A 14,761-nucleotide genomic window follows, 5' to 3' on the forward strand; every position below is an offset into this window, starting at 1 on the left:
ACTGGTAAGTTAGTGGTCTAAATAAAACATCTGTATCACATCCTAAAACCATGACAATCACTCTAATCTTTTACTTATTCTAAAGCTCTACAGATGTCCTTGATGATTTTTTTAGGTAAAATTGGAAAAAAAGAATACTTTCTATCCCATCATATTCCACAAGTATTCTGTTTGACTATACTCTAAAACAGATCCTTACCTTCCCCTTGTGCGTCTCCTGCAGCCATTTGCGAAGTCTGATCAGACAGCTTTCCTGCAAGGGGGTCAGGTCGCCTAGGTAACGTTTGATATAGTCTGCATCCAACTTGTCTGCAATCATAAAAATATGAAAAGTATGTTTAAATGAGCAACTCAAGATATCCACATTGTAACGAGCCACAAACTCGCTCTACAAACCTTCAGGTGTACCAGCTAGGATCTCTGTTAGGTTGTCAGTCTGAAGAACACTGCAGTCCTGCTTGGTGTCTGGAGAGGTGCTGTCCTTGGCATCGGTTGGCAGTGGGATAGAAACAGATGGAGTGACTGCAAGTTTGGGTTGAATAGGTGGGCTGGTGGAGAGGCTGGTTGGTCTGGGGAGAGGTAGAGGAAGGGAGGAAGGAGTCCAGCGTGGCACATGTGTGATGCCTTCATCTTCTAACTCCTTCAGGTAGAACTCTATGATCTCCTTTCCCTGCAAGAAACAACAGTGAAGTACAGAGAGTCAGAGATATGGATAAAACAATATTATCAGAGACAGTAAATTCAAAGCAAAGAGACCAACATGATCCACATGTTCTTTCCTGTTTCATTAATAGCCAGAGAGGTTACACATCTGATGATCTTAATATTACCAACTGAGGTGCTCAGTACTGAAAATAAAGGAGGAAAATGAAAGGACTGCAGTCAACATTTCCAGCATTTACCAGAAATAACAGCTGGTGACTCAGCGAGTCCACAGTAAAAGACCCCTGTCCACTCAAAAAGATTATATAAGCTTATTTATGCAAACACAGACTGACTGAATCATGATTCAGAAACCTGTTGAAACCATTCCTCCTTTGTGTTTCTGTGCAAACATTAAAATACAAAGGACACCTGTGTATGTTTTTCATTATGAGTACCAAAACACACACACACACACACCTTTTTGATACTGCTGGCATACTGCTTCATGGCAATCTTTTCCACAGTGCTCTCAAAGCCGAAGAAAGACTTGATGTCCAGGCTGGCTGTCTGCTCAAAACACGTCCAATCCTCATTCTCAGGATGAACCTGTAGAAATAGAAGAAAAGTAAAATCACACATATACTGTGCATTATAAAGTATACACACACTAAAACAAGATGACCAGGTTACTATGGTTACTACACACCCAGCATCACTCGATGGTGACGCACACAGAAAGCAATTTTCACACTGTGCACTGTGAGTGGGTGTTTGTGTGTGTGTGTGTGTGTGTGTGTGTGCCAGTCTGTCCATGTAAAATAAGCCAGCTATTTAAACATGAACTGTTTGGATTAAAAAAAGACAGCACACTGACAATAATACATGTTGGTTGTATGTGGTGGAAGGTTATAGGAGGTGATATAAAAAAAGATCAGGGCAGAAAGGAGTTATTTTCCATCCATCTTTCAATAGATTCTAGTTCTGCAACTGGGCAGTGGTGACTAAGACAATGGGACACACCTAAATAGAACAGTATTTTGCATATCCCTCCCTGATACATTTTAAGGGTATACTGAGCCTAGGAGCCGGACTGTTAATCTTAGTTGATATTAATTTCTTCATCAACTCTCATTAAAAATCCAATCCAATTGCTTAATTTGCTGTACATGAACTGTTAAGATGATAATATCTGTATATGGCTCTGAACAACAGAAGACAGAACACAATAATTTGGCTATCTGTCATGGGTATTTTGCTCCATATTCTCTAAATCTTTTGATTATATTATGTACTGTAGATGGTGGGATACTCAACATCTTCTAAGTTTTACATTGAGGAACATTTTTCTGACACTGTTCTACATTTTGTAAATGGTGTTTTTTGCAGATTGTTTAACCTCTGCCCATCTTAACTTCTGACTTTAAAGTCATTTTACGCACCCGACCTTAAAGAAGTCATAATGTAATTTCATTTTGCCACGTTAAATGAGCTACATCGCTTTTATCATGCTGTTTTTAACACGGATTTCATCACTAAATTCATATTTTCAACAAGGGCTGTGATATATGGCCGAATTATGAATCACTGTATTATTTCCCTTTACACTAACAGTATTATACCATGGTTTTTACAAAACTGAAAGGGACAGTGCATTTAAAATTCATATTCAGGTGTTAGAACCCCCTTTTACCCCTAAAACAAGCCTATGATGGTATACTGTACTCATGTTTGAAACAGAAAAAAGTTTTTACAAGCCTCTGTGTTCACTCTCATTAACATTAAAGCACTTAAACAAAATGAAAACTACAGACTTCATACTGATTCTTTGACTTTAACACCCCAGCCTGCTTCTTTGAGTCTTCTTTTGCTCTTTGAAAACAAGAGAGAGACCTGTTTAAACACACTTTTAAACAATTGTTTAAGCAGTAATAATAAGAATCACTGCAGTCCTGGACTCCAGATGACCCAAGCCTCTTGTTGCACATCACAACTTGTATTAAAGCCCCAGACAGGCTGACAGATATGCTTAGCAAAGCAAGCCCACTAACTGTTATTACGAACATCAAACTTGGAGAGGGGGGTGCAGATGGCCTGGCTTTATGTCCAACCTGTGGCTCCTTTCCCACATGCCTCTCCTCCACTCTCTCGTCCCTATTTCAGATTCTATCCACTGTCCTAGTCTCTAAAATAAAGGCATAAAAGGACCAAAAAATATATCTTAAAAAAAACTTGGAGGAAAGTACATTTAATTTAATTCACTGCTGTGCTTCACATAAATTACACTGACACAAACGGGTGAAATTTGGCTTGCTCTTTAGCATCAGAGTGAAACGTGCTGATGACAGGGCTCCGTCTGAGCTGCCGTCTGTCACATATCACTCTGAAATACTAATGGTGGCATAGGTTATGTCTTACGTGTGCGCCACAACGCATGTCGCATGCATTTAATCAAATGATGAAGGTGTTGCAAAAAATCCATTCTGTTGCAGAAATTATACTAGTGATGGTTATACTGGTTTATCACCCACCACTATTTTCAATAAACTGAGCTAGCTGCAAAGTTCGGGGGATTTTACCATAGCTGCTTTGAGTGGAGGAGGATGGCCGACCCACAGGAACAGTAGCAATAGCAGGAACAGATGAGTCGACAGAGTTTTTCTCCAAGTCAATAGATGATGAAGGTGCTGTATTACAGTTTAATCTGGCTCGTATGCTGTTGTGCAGATCTACTTATTAGCCTGAAATTTATTTCATCAAATCCTTGATTAGACACTTGTTTGTGCACCAGTAATGTAATCCAAATAGCATGACTCAAGTCAAGATGGAACGTCATATTACAGGACTCTGGACTCTGCAGCAGTCTTGATAGGCTCAAAGGTTTTTTCAACCTGTTTTTGTTTGGGGTTTTAAAAAAGGGGAAGCAGACCCTTTTGGAACTGGGTTTCTATCTCGAACTCTAAATAAGCCAAACCTATTATCAGAGTTCAGTAGAAATTTTCTAGAATGCTTACTGCCGTAATCTTTTAATCTTACCTATTTAATCTATCCTTATTTTTATTTGCATTTCATTCCTCTTCTACTTTTGTTTTTATCTTTTTTCTTTGTGTTTCTGCACACCTGAACCTACCCTTTGGGGATCCATATAGGTCTATCTGATCTTACAAAAAATGTTGTTCCTTTCTTCCTGAGCTCAGGTGTTTTCTGTCTCTCTCAGCAAATTTATGCTGCAGTACTCCGTCTCTTCATAACAGCTGGGCTACACTGGAAGCATTAAATTATATGATAGTGGAGAATACAGTGTGCAAGTCTCTTCAATCTGACATTGTTCTGTTTTTGTTTTGACAAAATACTAAGATTTCCCAAACTCCAAAAGAGAGCAGCATACAAAACATTTGGCAACAGCTTTTCAGCACAAGCCTGCACTGACTGTCATTTTCACTTTCACAAAGGAAAACAACAGAGGCAGCTGTCTTTAATGTTAATTAGTACTGTAACTTGATGACAGAACATGGATACTGACTCTCTGCAGTCAGGCTCTGTACTCTGTCAATAATGAACTATAACAAAGGTTGCAAAGACTGGCACACCTGTTACTTCTAATTGAGGTCTAACTGGGCACAAAATCCCTTATAACATTTTAAACAAGCAGTTCAAATCAACTTTTATTCAGGCTCCAGTACCTTTAAATCTGACAATACATCAAGAGTTTAATGTTGTTCAATGGCACTGAGTTGAAAGCTTCATTTCACTTGACTACCAAAATATTTCAGCTTTAGTTTGGTCCGTTAGTCCCATCTAATTGAGCTGTTCATCCCAGTCTTTGTTAGCGCAGTATGCTACACCACGCAGTAAGGACCTCTATGCAGCCATGGACCTAAAATTAGTCCTCCAGTTGGTTGGGGGGTAACACAATGTGCTTGACCTCATTAACTCAGAGCACATCCATTCATGTATGCACAGATCTGAAGTCAGAGTCAAGCATGCGGCACACAGAAGTGGAGCAAGCAGGAGAGGCGAAGGCATGCTGGTTTCAGATCAGTACATCTGAGCAATCAGCCAGAACGTGATGGTGCTGAATAATTCACTGAGAGAGATGGGCTGAAATAGTCTGCTACATGCTTTGTACAAAGTCTAAACATGGCTTTCTCTGCAGGGACGCAGGGAGGAGATTAGAGGAGGCACAAACACTAACATGGGTGTGCTTGTGGCAGCTTGCCCCTCAGCATTTGAACAACAGCTTTACAGAACGTGAGCATGTTTGCTCATTTGTCTGTTAGAATAAACATGTGGTTCTCTGTGATTAAATGTGTTTGTGTAGGCTTTACTACAAATATATACATGAGTAATATAAATTGCTTCTGGACAAAAGCATGCACTCAACTGCTTAGCGTTTCAATGTTCCCCCCATCATTCATTTGAGGTGGTGGCCCACCTAATCAACCACACTACTCCAAATAACTTCTGTAATGTGTGTACCTAATATACTTGTTTTGATTCAACAGAATGAGCATTATGCTTTCCTGAACAAAGTCTTTGCTCAGCTTGCATGTTCTGAGGGCAGGCTTCTTTTATTATCATACTGACTGACACATAACTTGTTTGTTTTGTGCCTGATGCAGTGCAAAAATATGAATTTTAGCTGAGCCTCTTACAGAAAGAAGTTACAGCCATTTCCTTTTCTTTTCCCATATTGTGGCATCTTTTAAAGGTATTGCTTTGGAACATTTGTGATACATAAACATGTCTAAATGGGCTTTTCTTCGTGTAGGAAAGCTGGCTATACATCCTTGATATTTTTTTGAATTTTACCCGAGTTAAGGTTGGGTGCCTATCCTTTTTGTTATCCTTTTTCTCACAACAACAGCACCAACTATCCTGTTGATCAGAGTATATAACAAGCAAGGGCATTAGAGCAGGGGCAGATCTGAACATTTTGACTGAGGTGCCCAACTAGGGCCTCAACTTATGCAGAGGTGACATGACGTTCGGTGTGCACTGTGCACACACAAAAAGGATCATCATTTTACCCCAACCTTAATTGTCTCCACTAATCATACCTAATTCCAACAATAAAGTAAGAAAAATCTTACAGTAGGTTGTAATTTCTCATCCTTAAGTCAGACAAAAAAAAAACTTTAGCCAAAACATCCCCCTGCCCCCCAACATCAGGCCATCAACGCTTACAGACCTAGAGGAAACGCTGTGGTTTTGTATGTTACTGACCGAATAGCAGCAGGTCTCATGGATGATAACCCTATTGGAGAAGGTCTCATTATGAGACTCGATGTGAAGAGTCCTCTCCTTTCGGTTCAGTGTGTTTTTCTGGATGAAGTACACATAGTCTACGCCAGCAATCTACAAACCACACACAGAGAACAAGTCATGTAACAAGAAACCACAATTACATCTTGCTCTTCGCACACTTCTGTATATAGAACTGAAAATAAAAACACTGTTATGCAATGTACCCTTTTGAGCAGGCGTGGGGCGTCAACGTCCAGAGCACAGCGACGTTCAATCTTTTGGGTACAACCGTCCTCACTGTTCTCCTCATTCACCACGTCACTCGCCACAAACATGGGTATGAGGTGACAGGTGGGGAAGCGACGCTCATAGGCCTGAAAAAAGGGGGAAAATTGCCATAAATTATTGTTGGTTCAAGAATGTTTCAGTTTTATTCCAGTGAATCATGTTTGAGAAAAAACATTATTTAACAGCTCAGTGTAATATTATGTATTCAGAGCATTGATGCTTCAAAGCTCAGAAGAGTGATTGAGATATTATCTCTATCAGGTAGGTCATGCTCATGGTGTGCAGACGAACAGAATTTTAATAAGGGCAGAGACATTCCAATAACCATCTTTACTTCTGAAGAAAATCCCAGTTGCTCACAATATTTAACCTACAAAGCAGACGTTGTGCTTTTCGTTGACAGAAAATTACACTACTTGACAGGATTTAAACGCTGGTAAATGCAAACCCAAATTCTAAGCAGATGTTTGAACAAAATATGATTGTGGTGTCTTAAAGCTATCTTCTTCATAAGCTTCCACAGTATCCAGAAGTCTTGCAATGCCAGCTTTGATAGAAAAAAAATCTGAAATAAGTCTTAATAATGAAAGAAACAAGCTGCAGTGAAGAATCTTAATAAGTGAGCAGAGAAATGCTGAAGGCTGTAAACAAGCAGACTAAACAAAAAAACTCTTTCAGCTTTGCTCTCTTCAAATGCCTCATTCAAGCTGAACAGCAGCAGAAATCTGTCCTGAATCAAACAGCCCTTATAACTCATTTAAAAATGACACAAAACATAGTAAGAGCCATTATGTCTGGTGGTAGTGCATCTCCAAATTATCTGTTTTCATGTACGCAAAACACTGACTAGCTCAGCACTTATGCAAAGGCCAGCCAGTTGTTACATAAGTGGGCCTGGCCAGCACAACATGCAGCAGCACCCATTCCTTCCTTGTCTTTGTTGCAAGCATTCACCTATCAAGGTTGGGAATGGCATGTTTATAAACCTGGCAAGTCTAAACATGATACCAGACTGGTAAGTCAACGGTAAAATACCTGTTGATGGGATAAAATGACAGCTGTGCCCAAAATCTGAGCTGGTTCTACAAACTTGTGAGTTCTGTGAATACAAACAAATCCATCTATGCAGAAGTGAATGACTTGGTTGCTGAATGACAGTGAATAAATAGGGAACAGAGGCAAGGATTGATCTAAAGAAAGGCAACAGAAACTTTTTACACATGCAGAATGCTGCAGTTCAATCCTTTCTTTTTTTTGCAAATCTGCCTCTTTGTCAACAAGGACACAGACTGTCTTCATACAGTGTGCTCTGAAGATGAGTGCATGGACAGACTGTGTTTGATCAACTGGGAGAGCGAGTGCTGCTCACAAGACTTTTGGGGGTCAACTGAGTTAGCGTCAGCTGAGCCTGGCTAATAAAGGAGCTGTGTTCTATGGAGCATAAGACAGCCCATATGTCTCTGAGCTACTGTGAAAAGCATGAGAACAGAAATTGTTCAAAGTTCAACAAACCTCAGAGGAAAGTTGCAGTTAGTTGCAGATAGTTGCAGATAACTGTATTACAGCTGCTCATAAGGCTTGCTATTTTACATATAAATGTAAATGGTAACATTTCACCCTTTTGACTAGTCTGGACTAAAGGGATGGGTATTATGCATTCTTCTAGACAATAAGACAACCCCAAGAGGGGTTAGTGATATCTATATTGATTGCTCTACCAGTTTAAGTTAAAAGATGACAAAGTTTTATGATCTGATTGGATGAATTTGAGTCATTGGACATCTGGTTTGTAGCTAAGAGAAAAACAAGTAGAGCCATGAAGCAGCAGCCTGTCCCACAGCCCTGTGATGAAACACAGTCTTTGAAATTATAACAAGTTTCAATTAACCAGACAATTTAAACTGGGAAGAGATAAATATCTGATGATAATTTGATTACAGGCAGATCTGTGGAAGAAGACTACATGTTTGAGGGTTCTGCCAGTGTAAGGGATCAGGGCACAATTCAAACTGGCAGCATTATCAATGTTTATATTAAAATTATATTAATACAAAAAAATATATAACAAAAATGAGGAGTGTCCTCATACTCCTTTACACAAAGAGACAAGCATAAGCCCGGGTTCTGCCAGGTTTGTGTGTTTATCAGTAGCAGAGCTGGTTTCTGTATGAATAGGCAGTGAGCATGGTTCAGCAGCTCCTGGCATACCACTGCCAGGGCCACTCAGCTGCCCACTGTCCACTGCCTGAGTGAATGCTGAGCTCTGTTTTTCTGCCCTGATGATCTAGAACACTGGGTGCAGGCTTTGTACTGCCGTCAGCAAAATAGCAATGGCTGTAAACATCAGTTTCCCCCATTACAAACAACAGTTCATCAACAAAAATAACCAACCACAAATACCATATTTGCTCAAAACATCAACATTTCTCACTGACAACATATGCAAAAAAACATGAGGTTTATGTGGCAAAATAAAAATCCACTACATGAAACTGAATACTCTATCAGAGCCTTCTTCTGCTACACACAACAATAAACAAAACTTGCTGCCCCTGTGCACTTAAAATAACCCTGACTACTTTAAAGTTAGAAACAGGAGGATCATGCTTGGGACATACTGCTTAGCTACAATGTTGTTTTTCATAATATTTAGTAAAATCTATTCATTCCTATTTGATCGTCTTGCTCACTGCATTACACTTGGTGCTAACAATGACAGAGAAGTGTTATTTTAAAGATAAAGATCTTGGCATCCCTCTCGGATAAGAATGGTACCTAGTGTTCAGGATGTCAAAATTTTGGTCCCAAGACAGTACAATAACCTGCCCATGTTAGCTACATTAAGCAAACCAACTTCACATTGTTTACTCACTGCCACTGTGACCTGTCTTAAATTAATAGTGCTCAGTGTTGAGTTTTTATTACTATAGACTCATCATTTATCCACGCACTATCCGGATTAGCCTGTAAAAGCATTTTCCATATTGTGTTAGCATTAATCTAACAGACTAACATGATCAAACTTTGAGGAATAGCAATCCCAATGCACCATCTGCTTCTGGTTACCAAATTACCCCAAAGTTGGTCATTCAAAAACAACAGATTACCCAATATTTAGCACAAAGGACTTTTATTTTTGTCACAAAATGAAACAGGTATCAATACCAACAGATTTTAAAAGACAAATTAAAGTTTAAAAATCTGGTGTCATGAAAAGCCTTTGTTTTGTTTCACATTCATTTTGCAGCCATTTGACTCTTTGGTCAACACAAAAAATGTTAACATGTCAAATTCTTGACCCAGTTTATTTAGGGAATTAGTCAACAAACCTCAGCAGAAACTACAACTCCTCCAGGATGATCGACTAACTTCAAACAGGATCTCGTCTATGTTTGCCTCCTTTGGTGCTCTATTTATCACTCTACAGTCACGAGTCAAAAGAAGGTGTAGAGGCCTGACTCACTCTGCACCACTGAATACAAAAGAAAAGCACAACACAGTCAATATTAAGGTCATTGGCATTTATCCAGCTAATTACTTAAGTCTATATTGACCGAGAGTTTAATCTTGACAAACAGCATGACGGTGTGTAACGCTAACAGTGCTTCATTGAGGCTTTTCTTTTTCTTTATCTTGTCACTACGACTCTGTAACAAAAAGAAATTGTGCTTGAACCTAGAATAAAACCTGAAGATACATCTGTTGAATTCCAGGAAAAATGATTGTTTAGGTGTTGCCCAAAACTGTCAAATGTGTGCTGAAAATAAAATCTTTGGCTTTACAAAAATAAGTGGCATGCTTTTTTCATTTAATCTGAAATCAAAGCCATCCCTGTTTTAAGTCTCTGGGATAAAGACCGGGCCTGGATGATTCATCAACCCAGAAAGACAAGGTAACCAAACTCCACCACAGTAAATATTCATTTGTCCCTTGCCCAAGCAAAGCACACGGAAACAGTAAATAATAGAACAATAAAAACCTATCAAATTTTCCAGCACTGGCTGAAACAGCAGAAGGACTAAAAAACATTGTCCTTCAGTCTCCATGGTGACAGAATATGTTAGGATACACTTCAACTGACTGAACTTCAAGGAATGGCTCCTGGAATTTGGCTGGAGCCTGCAAGTGCTCTCTAGGGGCACACACACACAAAAAACAATACATGGTTATTTAATTCCTTCCTGCATACATAGAATGTTTTTTTCCATTCAGACAACAAGTAATGTGGGAAAAAGCAAAGGCATGGAGTCATATTGTTCTTAGTAAGGCAGGTTCTAGGGCAGAATAAATACAGCATTTCAACACTACTTGTACTACTGGGCAAGAAAACAAGAGCTCTGGCAGGCAGCCCACCCATTATCTTGCTTGAACTTAACGGCATTTAAGAAAAAAAAAAGCATTAAGTAAAAACACTTACATGAGTAATCCAACCAAGAGACAGATGTTTTCCACAATCACATTATTTAAATTGAGTACATTAATTTACAGTGCCTGTAACATAACCATTAGAAAATCAGATACCCCACACATCAAGTACAGCTGGAAGGATTCAATGACTACTGACATAAAATGATTTTGAGGTTTGTCATTGTTGATCAGTTTCAGCTCTGAGAAACTGAAAGCATCTTCTCTAGGTGTATGATAGACAACCCAGCTAGTAGAGAGACTAACAAACAAGGAAGAGCAGCAAATCCACTTGGTTAAGCAACACCACACATAATGTTAACATTAAAAACAGGCATACATGTTACTGAACTGGCATTTGCAGCAAACGGTGCGTACTGTGTTTTGGGTTAAACAAAAACAGAATTTGCTTGTATTCTGTACAGGGAACATTATGTCCGTCTACACTGAGGTTGCCTGAGAGACAATGTGGCATGCACTAGAGAAGTAATGCATTGCAATATGGAACCACAGCATTCATACTTCTTGCACACTAAGAAACAAAGCTGTGGTAACACAGGAACAGCTCTGATGCAATTTCTCCGTCAGTTTACAGCCCTTCCTAGGAACTTGAGCAGGGCACAGTAGGAATGAACTGACATGATGGCACATGTCTGTCATTATCAAAAGATTACTTCGCACATCTATTTCTTAGGACAGGTGCGTCAGAGGGCAGGGTATCCAGCAAACAATTCAAAGGTAACACCCGCACACTGTCCAACTTGCAAAAAAAGATGTATTTATTTACAACGTTTCAGGACTACCGAAACGTAAATAAATACATCCTTTTTTGCAAGTTGGACAGCGTGCGGGTGTTACCTTTGAACATGTCTGTCATTGAAATCCAGCTAAAAATGTTGAAAACAAAAACTGAGAGAAGAGCTTTCTTCTCTTGCTTCCAGACAGCTGCAAGATTTTTTTAAAAAGAAAAACAACTCATGCCACCTCTAGGTGTGCTTCTATTAGTACATGCCATAAGCAATTCAAGTCAATTGTGGCAGGGAGATGAGGGTAAACCTGCTATGGTTAAAGAGGAAATATCATGTCCTGCAAGTCCCCCAGGAAGTGTTCTGAACTGCAACAACACTCCCAACTTCCTTGTTGTAACATCTCTGGAGATTATGAAAATCGTTGTGTAATAGAGACAGCAGCCGCCCAGAGTTCGGCCTCTGCTATTTTTATCAACTGGCTTCTCCTGCAGCCAGGGAACATTTTGGTTAGGGGAGATTCTTAAGATTTACATCCTTGATTAGGATGGCTTAAAGATGATGTCAAAACAACCCCAGATGCAAAGTCAGAAACTCTGAGATGCAGCCGTTAATCTGGCAGAATATTTTGAGGAAACTTGGAGATACAAACCACAAAACTTAACATATCATATTAACCATTAATACTCCGCAAAGGAACAGTCCACCAGAACAATGTTGGTATGTTAATCATTTTGGTGCCATTTAGCAGTATGTTTTTAAATGTCTCATAGCTCTAAAAACTGTAAGACCCTAGCTATGATGTGAAAATAAGTCTAAAAAAGATTGAATTAAGTTAAATGTTTCCCTTTGCTCTAAAATAAGAACTCTAAATATATGAATCCAACACAATTTCCGTGATGTTATCTTTTGAAGCATATTACTATAATTGGTTAAAAAGTTCAAAAATACAGTGCAAAGACAATGTATGGAATGCAAGTTAAGTTCTTACTGTAATTTCCAATTCATTTTTTATTAAATCAACCCAAACCAGAAAATGCTCAGGATCTACCATGGCTATCCTATTTTTACTAGTAATATGCAATATTATCGGCATGATACTGTTATCAGCAGATATTTGTTTAAAAAGTAAAGGTTGTTAATATCTGTACATGGTGACCATCGATATATTTTCAGCTAAAAATTCAAATGAGGGTGAGGCAAAAATAAATGGCCCATATAACAACCCAGATTTTTTACCATCCTCTTTATTACATTAGCATGACACACCCCAGTAACAAACTCACTGAGCAAAAAAGTTTAAATTATTAGCTTTTTGCAGCTGAAATAAACAATCCATCTACTGTTCCTATTTAAAATAGATTTTAACATTACGCTCATGACTAAATTAATCAGATTTCAAAGATCTATTTCCACAGGATAGTATAGGACAGTTTTGCATTTTCTAAATTTTGGCTCAAGTACTGTAATTCTCTTTGTTGGTGTTTCAACAATCAAACCAGTCAGGATAGCTAACACAGGACAAAGTTTAAAACTGTTTAAAACTCAACACTATTCATAAATTGCAGAAACTTGTGAAAATTTTCCATATTTTTCTGGGTGAGCTGCACAACCAGCTGGATATTTTTTACACCAGACTTTTTCCAACCAGCCCTCTAGAACATCTTCCATGAGAAGACCTGAGCAGAAATAAATATCCACAACAGCACAAAACTTCTGTTTTCTTCTTTTTACATAATGAGCTGCCTCCTCAGAACCTACCGTCTGACAGGAGTAGTCTCCAGCTGTGAGGTGCATAAATGAACAACCAACCCAGGAAAATACCAGGGGAAGTCCACCTGAAGTCCATCTGGAAATTTTTTTGCGTATGTGAAAACAGCTATAGAGTACACAACAAGAAAACTAAGCTCCCCAACTGCTGTCAACACTTTAATATCTTTCAGTTCTTCATGTCTGCCATTAGACAGACAAATGAACAACAGGGAGACAATCAACAACAGGGTTCATTATCAGCATGGCTGTCACTCTGTGGTCTATATGAAACTGTCCTCTAATGTTTCCGCTCAAAAAAACACACAAATATTGTAATACAAATACACACTACCCATGACGTCGTGATACAAACAAACGCATCTGTGACTGAGCACTGCCGACAGGCCGTGACATCATTCAGTCACGTTTAGCAGTGAAAATCAGTAAGAGTTCACATCCATCACCCAAGGCAATCCTGGACTCTGACATGTTGGGGACGTCACTACAATTGTTAGAATCACACACACACAAGTTCAGCCACGTGTTTGCACCATGTTGCTTCGATGCCTGCTTGCCAGCAGTTAATCAGACTGGCTTGGTCAAGTGTTCAGCGTAGCCTGCAAAGGAGATAGCAGGCTGCTGTCTGGTTGACATGATAGTAGCTAAAGGTCTACAAATAAAGGATCAACTCCAGCTTTTGCTGTGGTGCCAAATTAGGGATAAAGTCCTGTTCATTCAAGAGGCAGATTGTCCTAGACACATACCCTGCTTCTGTAAATAATGGCCCTGACGCACAAACCCCAGCAGGCAACTGTTTACATAAAATGAGGCGAATAGGTTAGAGAGAATGAAGTATAGAGAAGGGCATATGTAGAGGAAAATTCCTCCTGGTTTTCATTTCAGAGAGCAAAGCTATAAATTCAAAACTAGGTCATGGATGAGGATGGGGGAAGAGCAGGAGGAAAGTTACTGAGCAGACAGCTGTAGAAAGAAAACCCACTGAATTTCTTGAAACTGGCTGAAATGCTAACTTGAGATATGTTGATGATGACAGTTGCATATCAGATAAGTTAGACTTGTTTGTCGAGTACAGGAAGAAGGAAGCTTCACACACGTAATGGTGACAACAGAAAGAGAGAAACTTATTTTACAACTCTGTGATCAGATACTTTGCTTTTCTGGAATGTTCATTTTCATTGAGCAGTTTCTCAAAATGCATATGAATCAACTAGTTGGAAATGTAAACTTATATTCAAAATAAGCAGCGCCAGTGCTTAACAATACGGGTAAAACACTGATTTAGATCCCATATTTCATTGTTAACAATTTTTTCTCAAATAATGACTACTAAGTAATGATTAGCTGACCATATAGTCATAGCTGCCTTGCTTATCATCCCTGCAATTCTGATTAATAGCAGCAGGACTTCTGTTAGTCTAGTTTTTCAACTACACTAGTTTCAGTGTGACTAAATAGAGATGGAGCACTTGAATAGGGAGCAGTTATTGTGGGATTAAGTAGGTGAAACTCTCACGGGAAAAGATCCTGATAATATATCAGGAGCCTCTCCAGATGTCCCAGTTCTTTGTAGCTGGGCCAAGCAGAACAACACACTACACTTTGTTGACATACAACCAATACCATTCTGTTTGTAGGCCACCTGACATACTAATCCCAAGACT

General features: G+C 39.1%; 1 protein-coding gene across 2 annotated transcripts in view; it reads right to left on the reverse strand.

Annotated features, from left to right (window-relative positions):
• Nucleotides 1–14,761, reverse strand: part of si:dkey-237i9.1 (SEC14-like protein 1) — a 43,574-nt gene that overhangs the window by 10,161 nt on the left and 18,652 nt on the right. The window contains exons 1-6 of one of the 2 annotated variants that reach the window (XM_041785010.1): nucleotides 13,089–13,229; nucleotides 6,114–6,263; nucleotides 5,869–6,000; nucleotides 1,123–1,251; nucleotides 397–670; nucleotides 200–309 (exon numbers count right to left, since the gene is read on the reverse strand). In XM_041785010.1, the coding sequence (XP_041640944.1) occupies nucleotides 200–309; nucleotides 397–670; nucleotides 1,123–1,251; nucleotides 5,869–6,000; nucleotides 6,114–6,263; nucleotides 13,089–13,124 (831 nt within the window). In that variant the 5' untranslated portion in view covers nucleotides 13,125–13,229. Of the gene's footprint in view, nucleotides 1–199; nucleotides 310–396; nucleotides 671–1,122; nucleotides 1,252–5,868; nucleotides 6,001–6,113; nucleotides 6,264–13,088; nucleotides 13,230–14,761 lie in introns of those variants that run through there. The other variant, XM_041785009.1, reaches the window with a different exon arrangement.

This window comes from Cheilinus undulatus, linkage group 4 (genome assembly GCF_018320785.1).
Source record: "Cheilinus undulatus linkage group 4, ASM1832078v1, whole genome shotgun sequence".
In the NCBI taxonomy this organism is placed as follows: domain Eukaryota; kingdom Metazoa; phylum Chordata; class Actinopteri; order Labriformes; family Labridae; genus Cheilinus; species Cheilinus undulatus.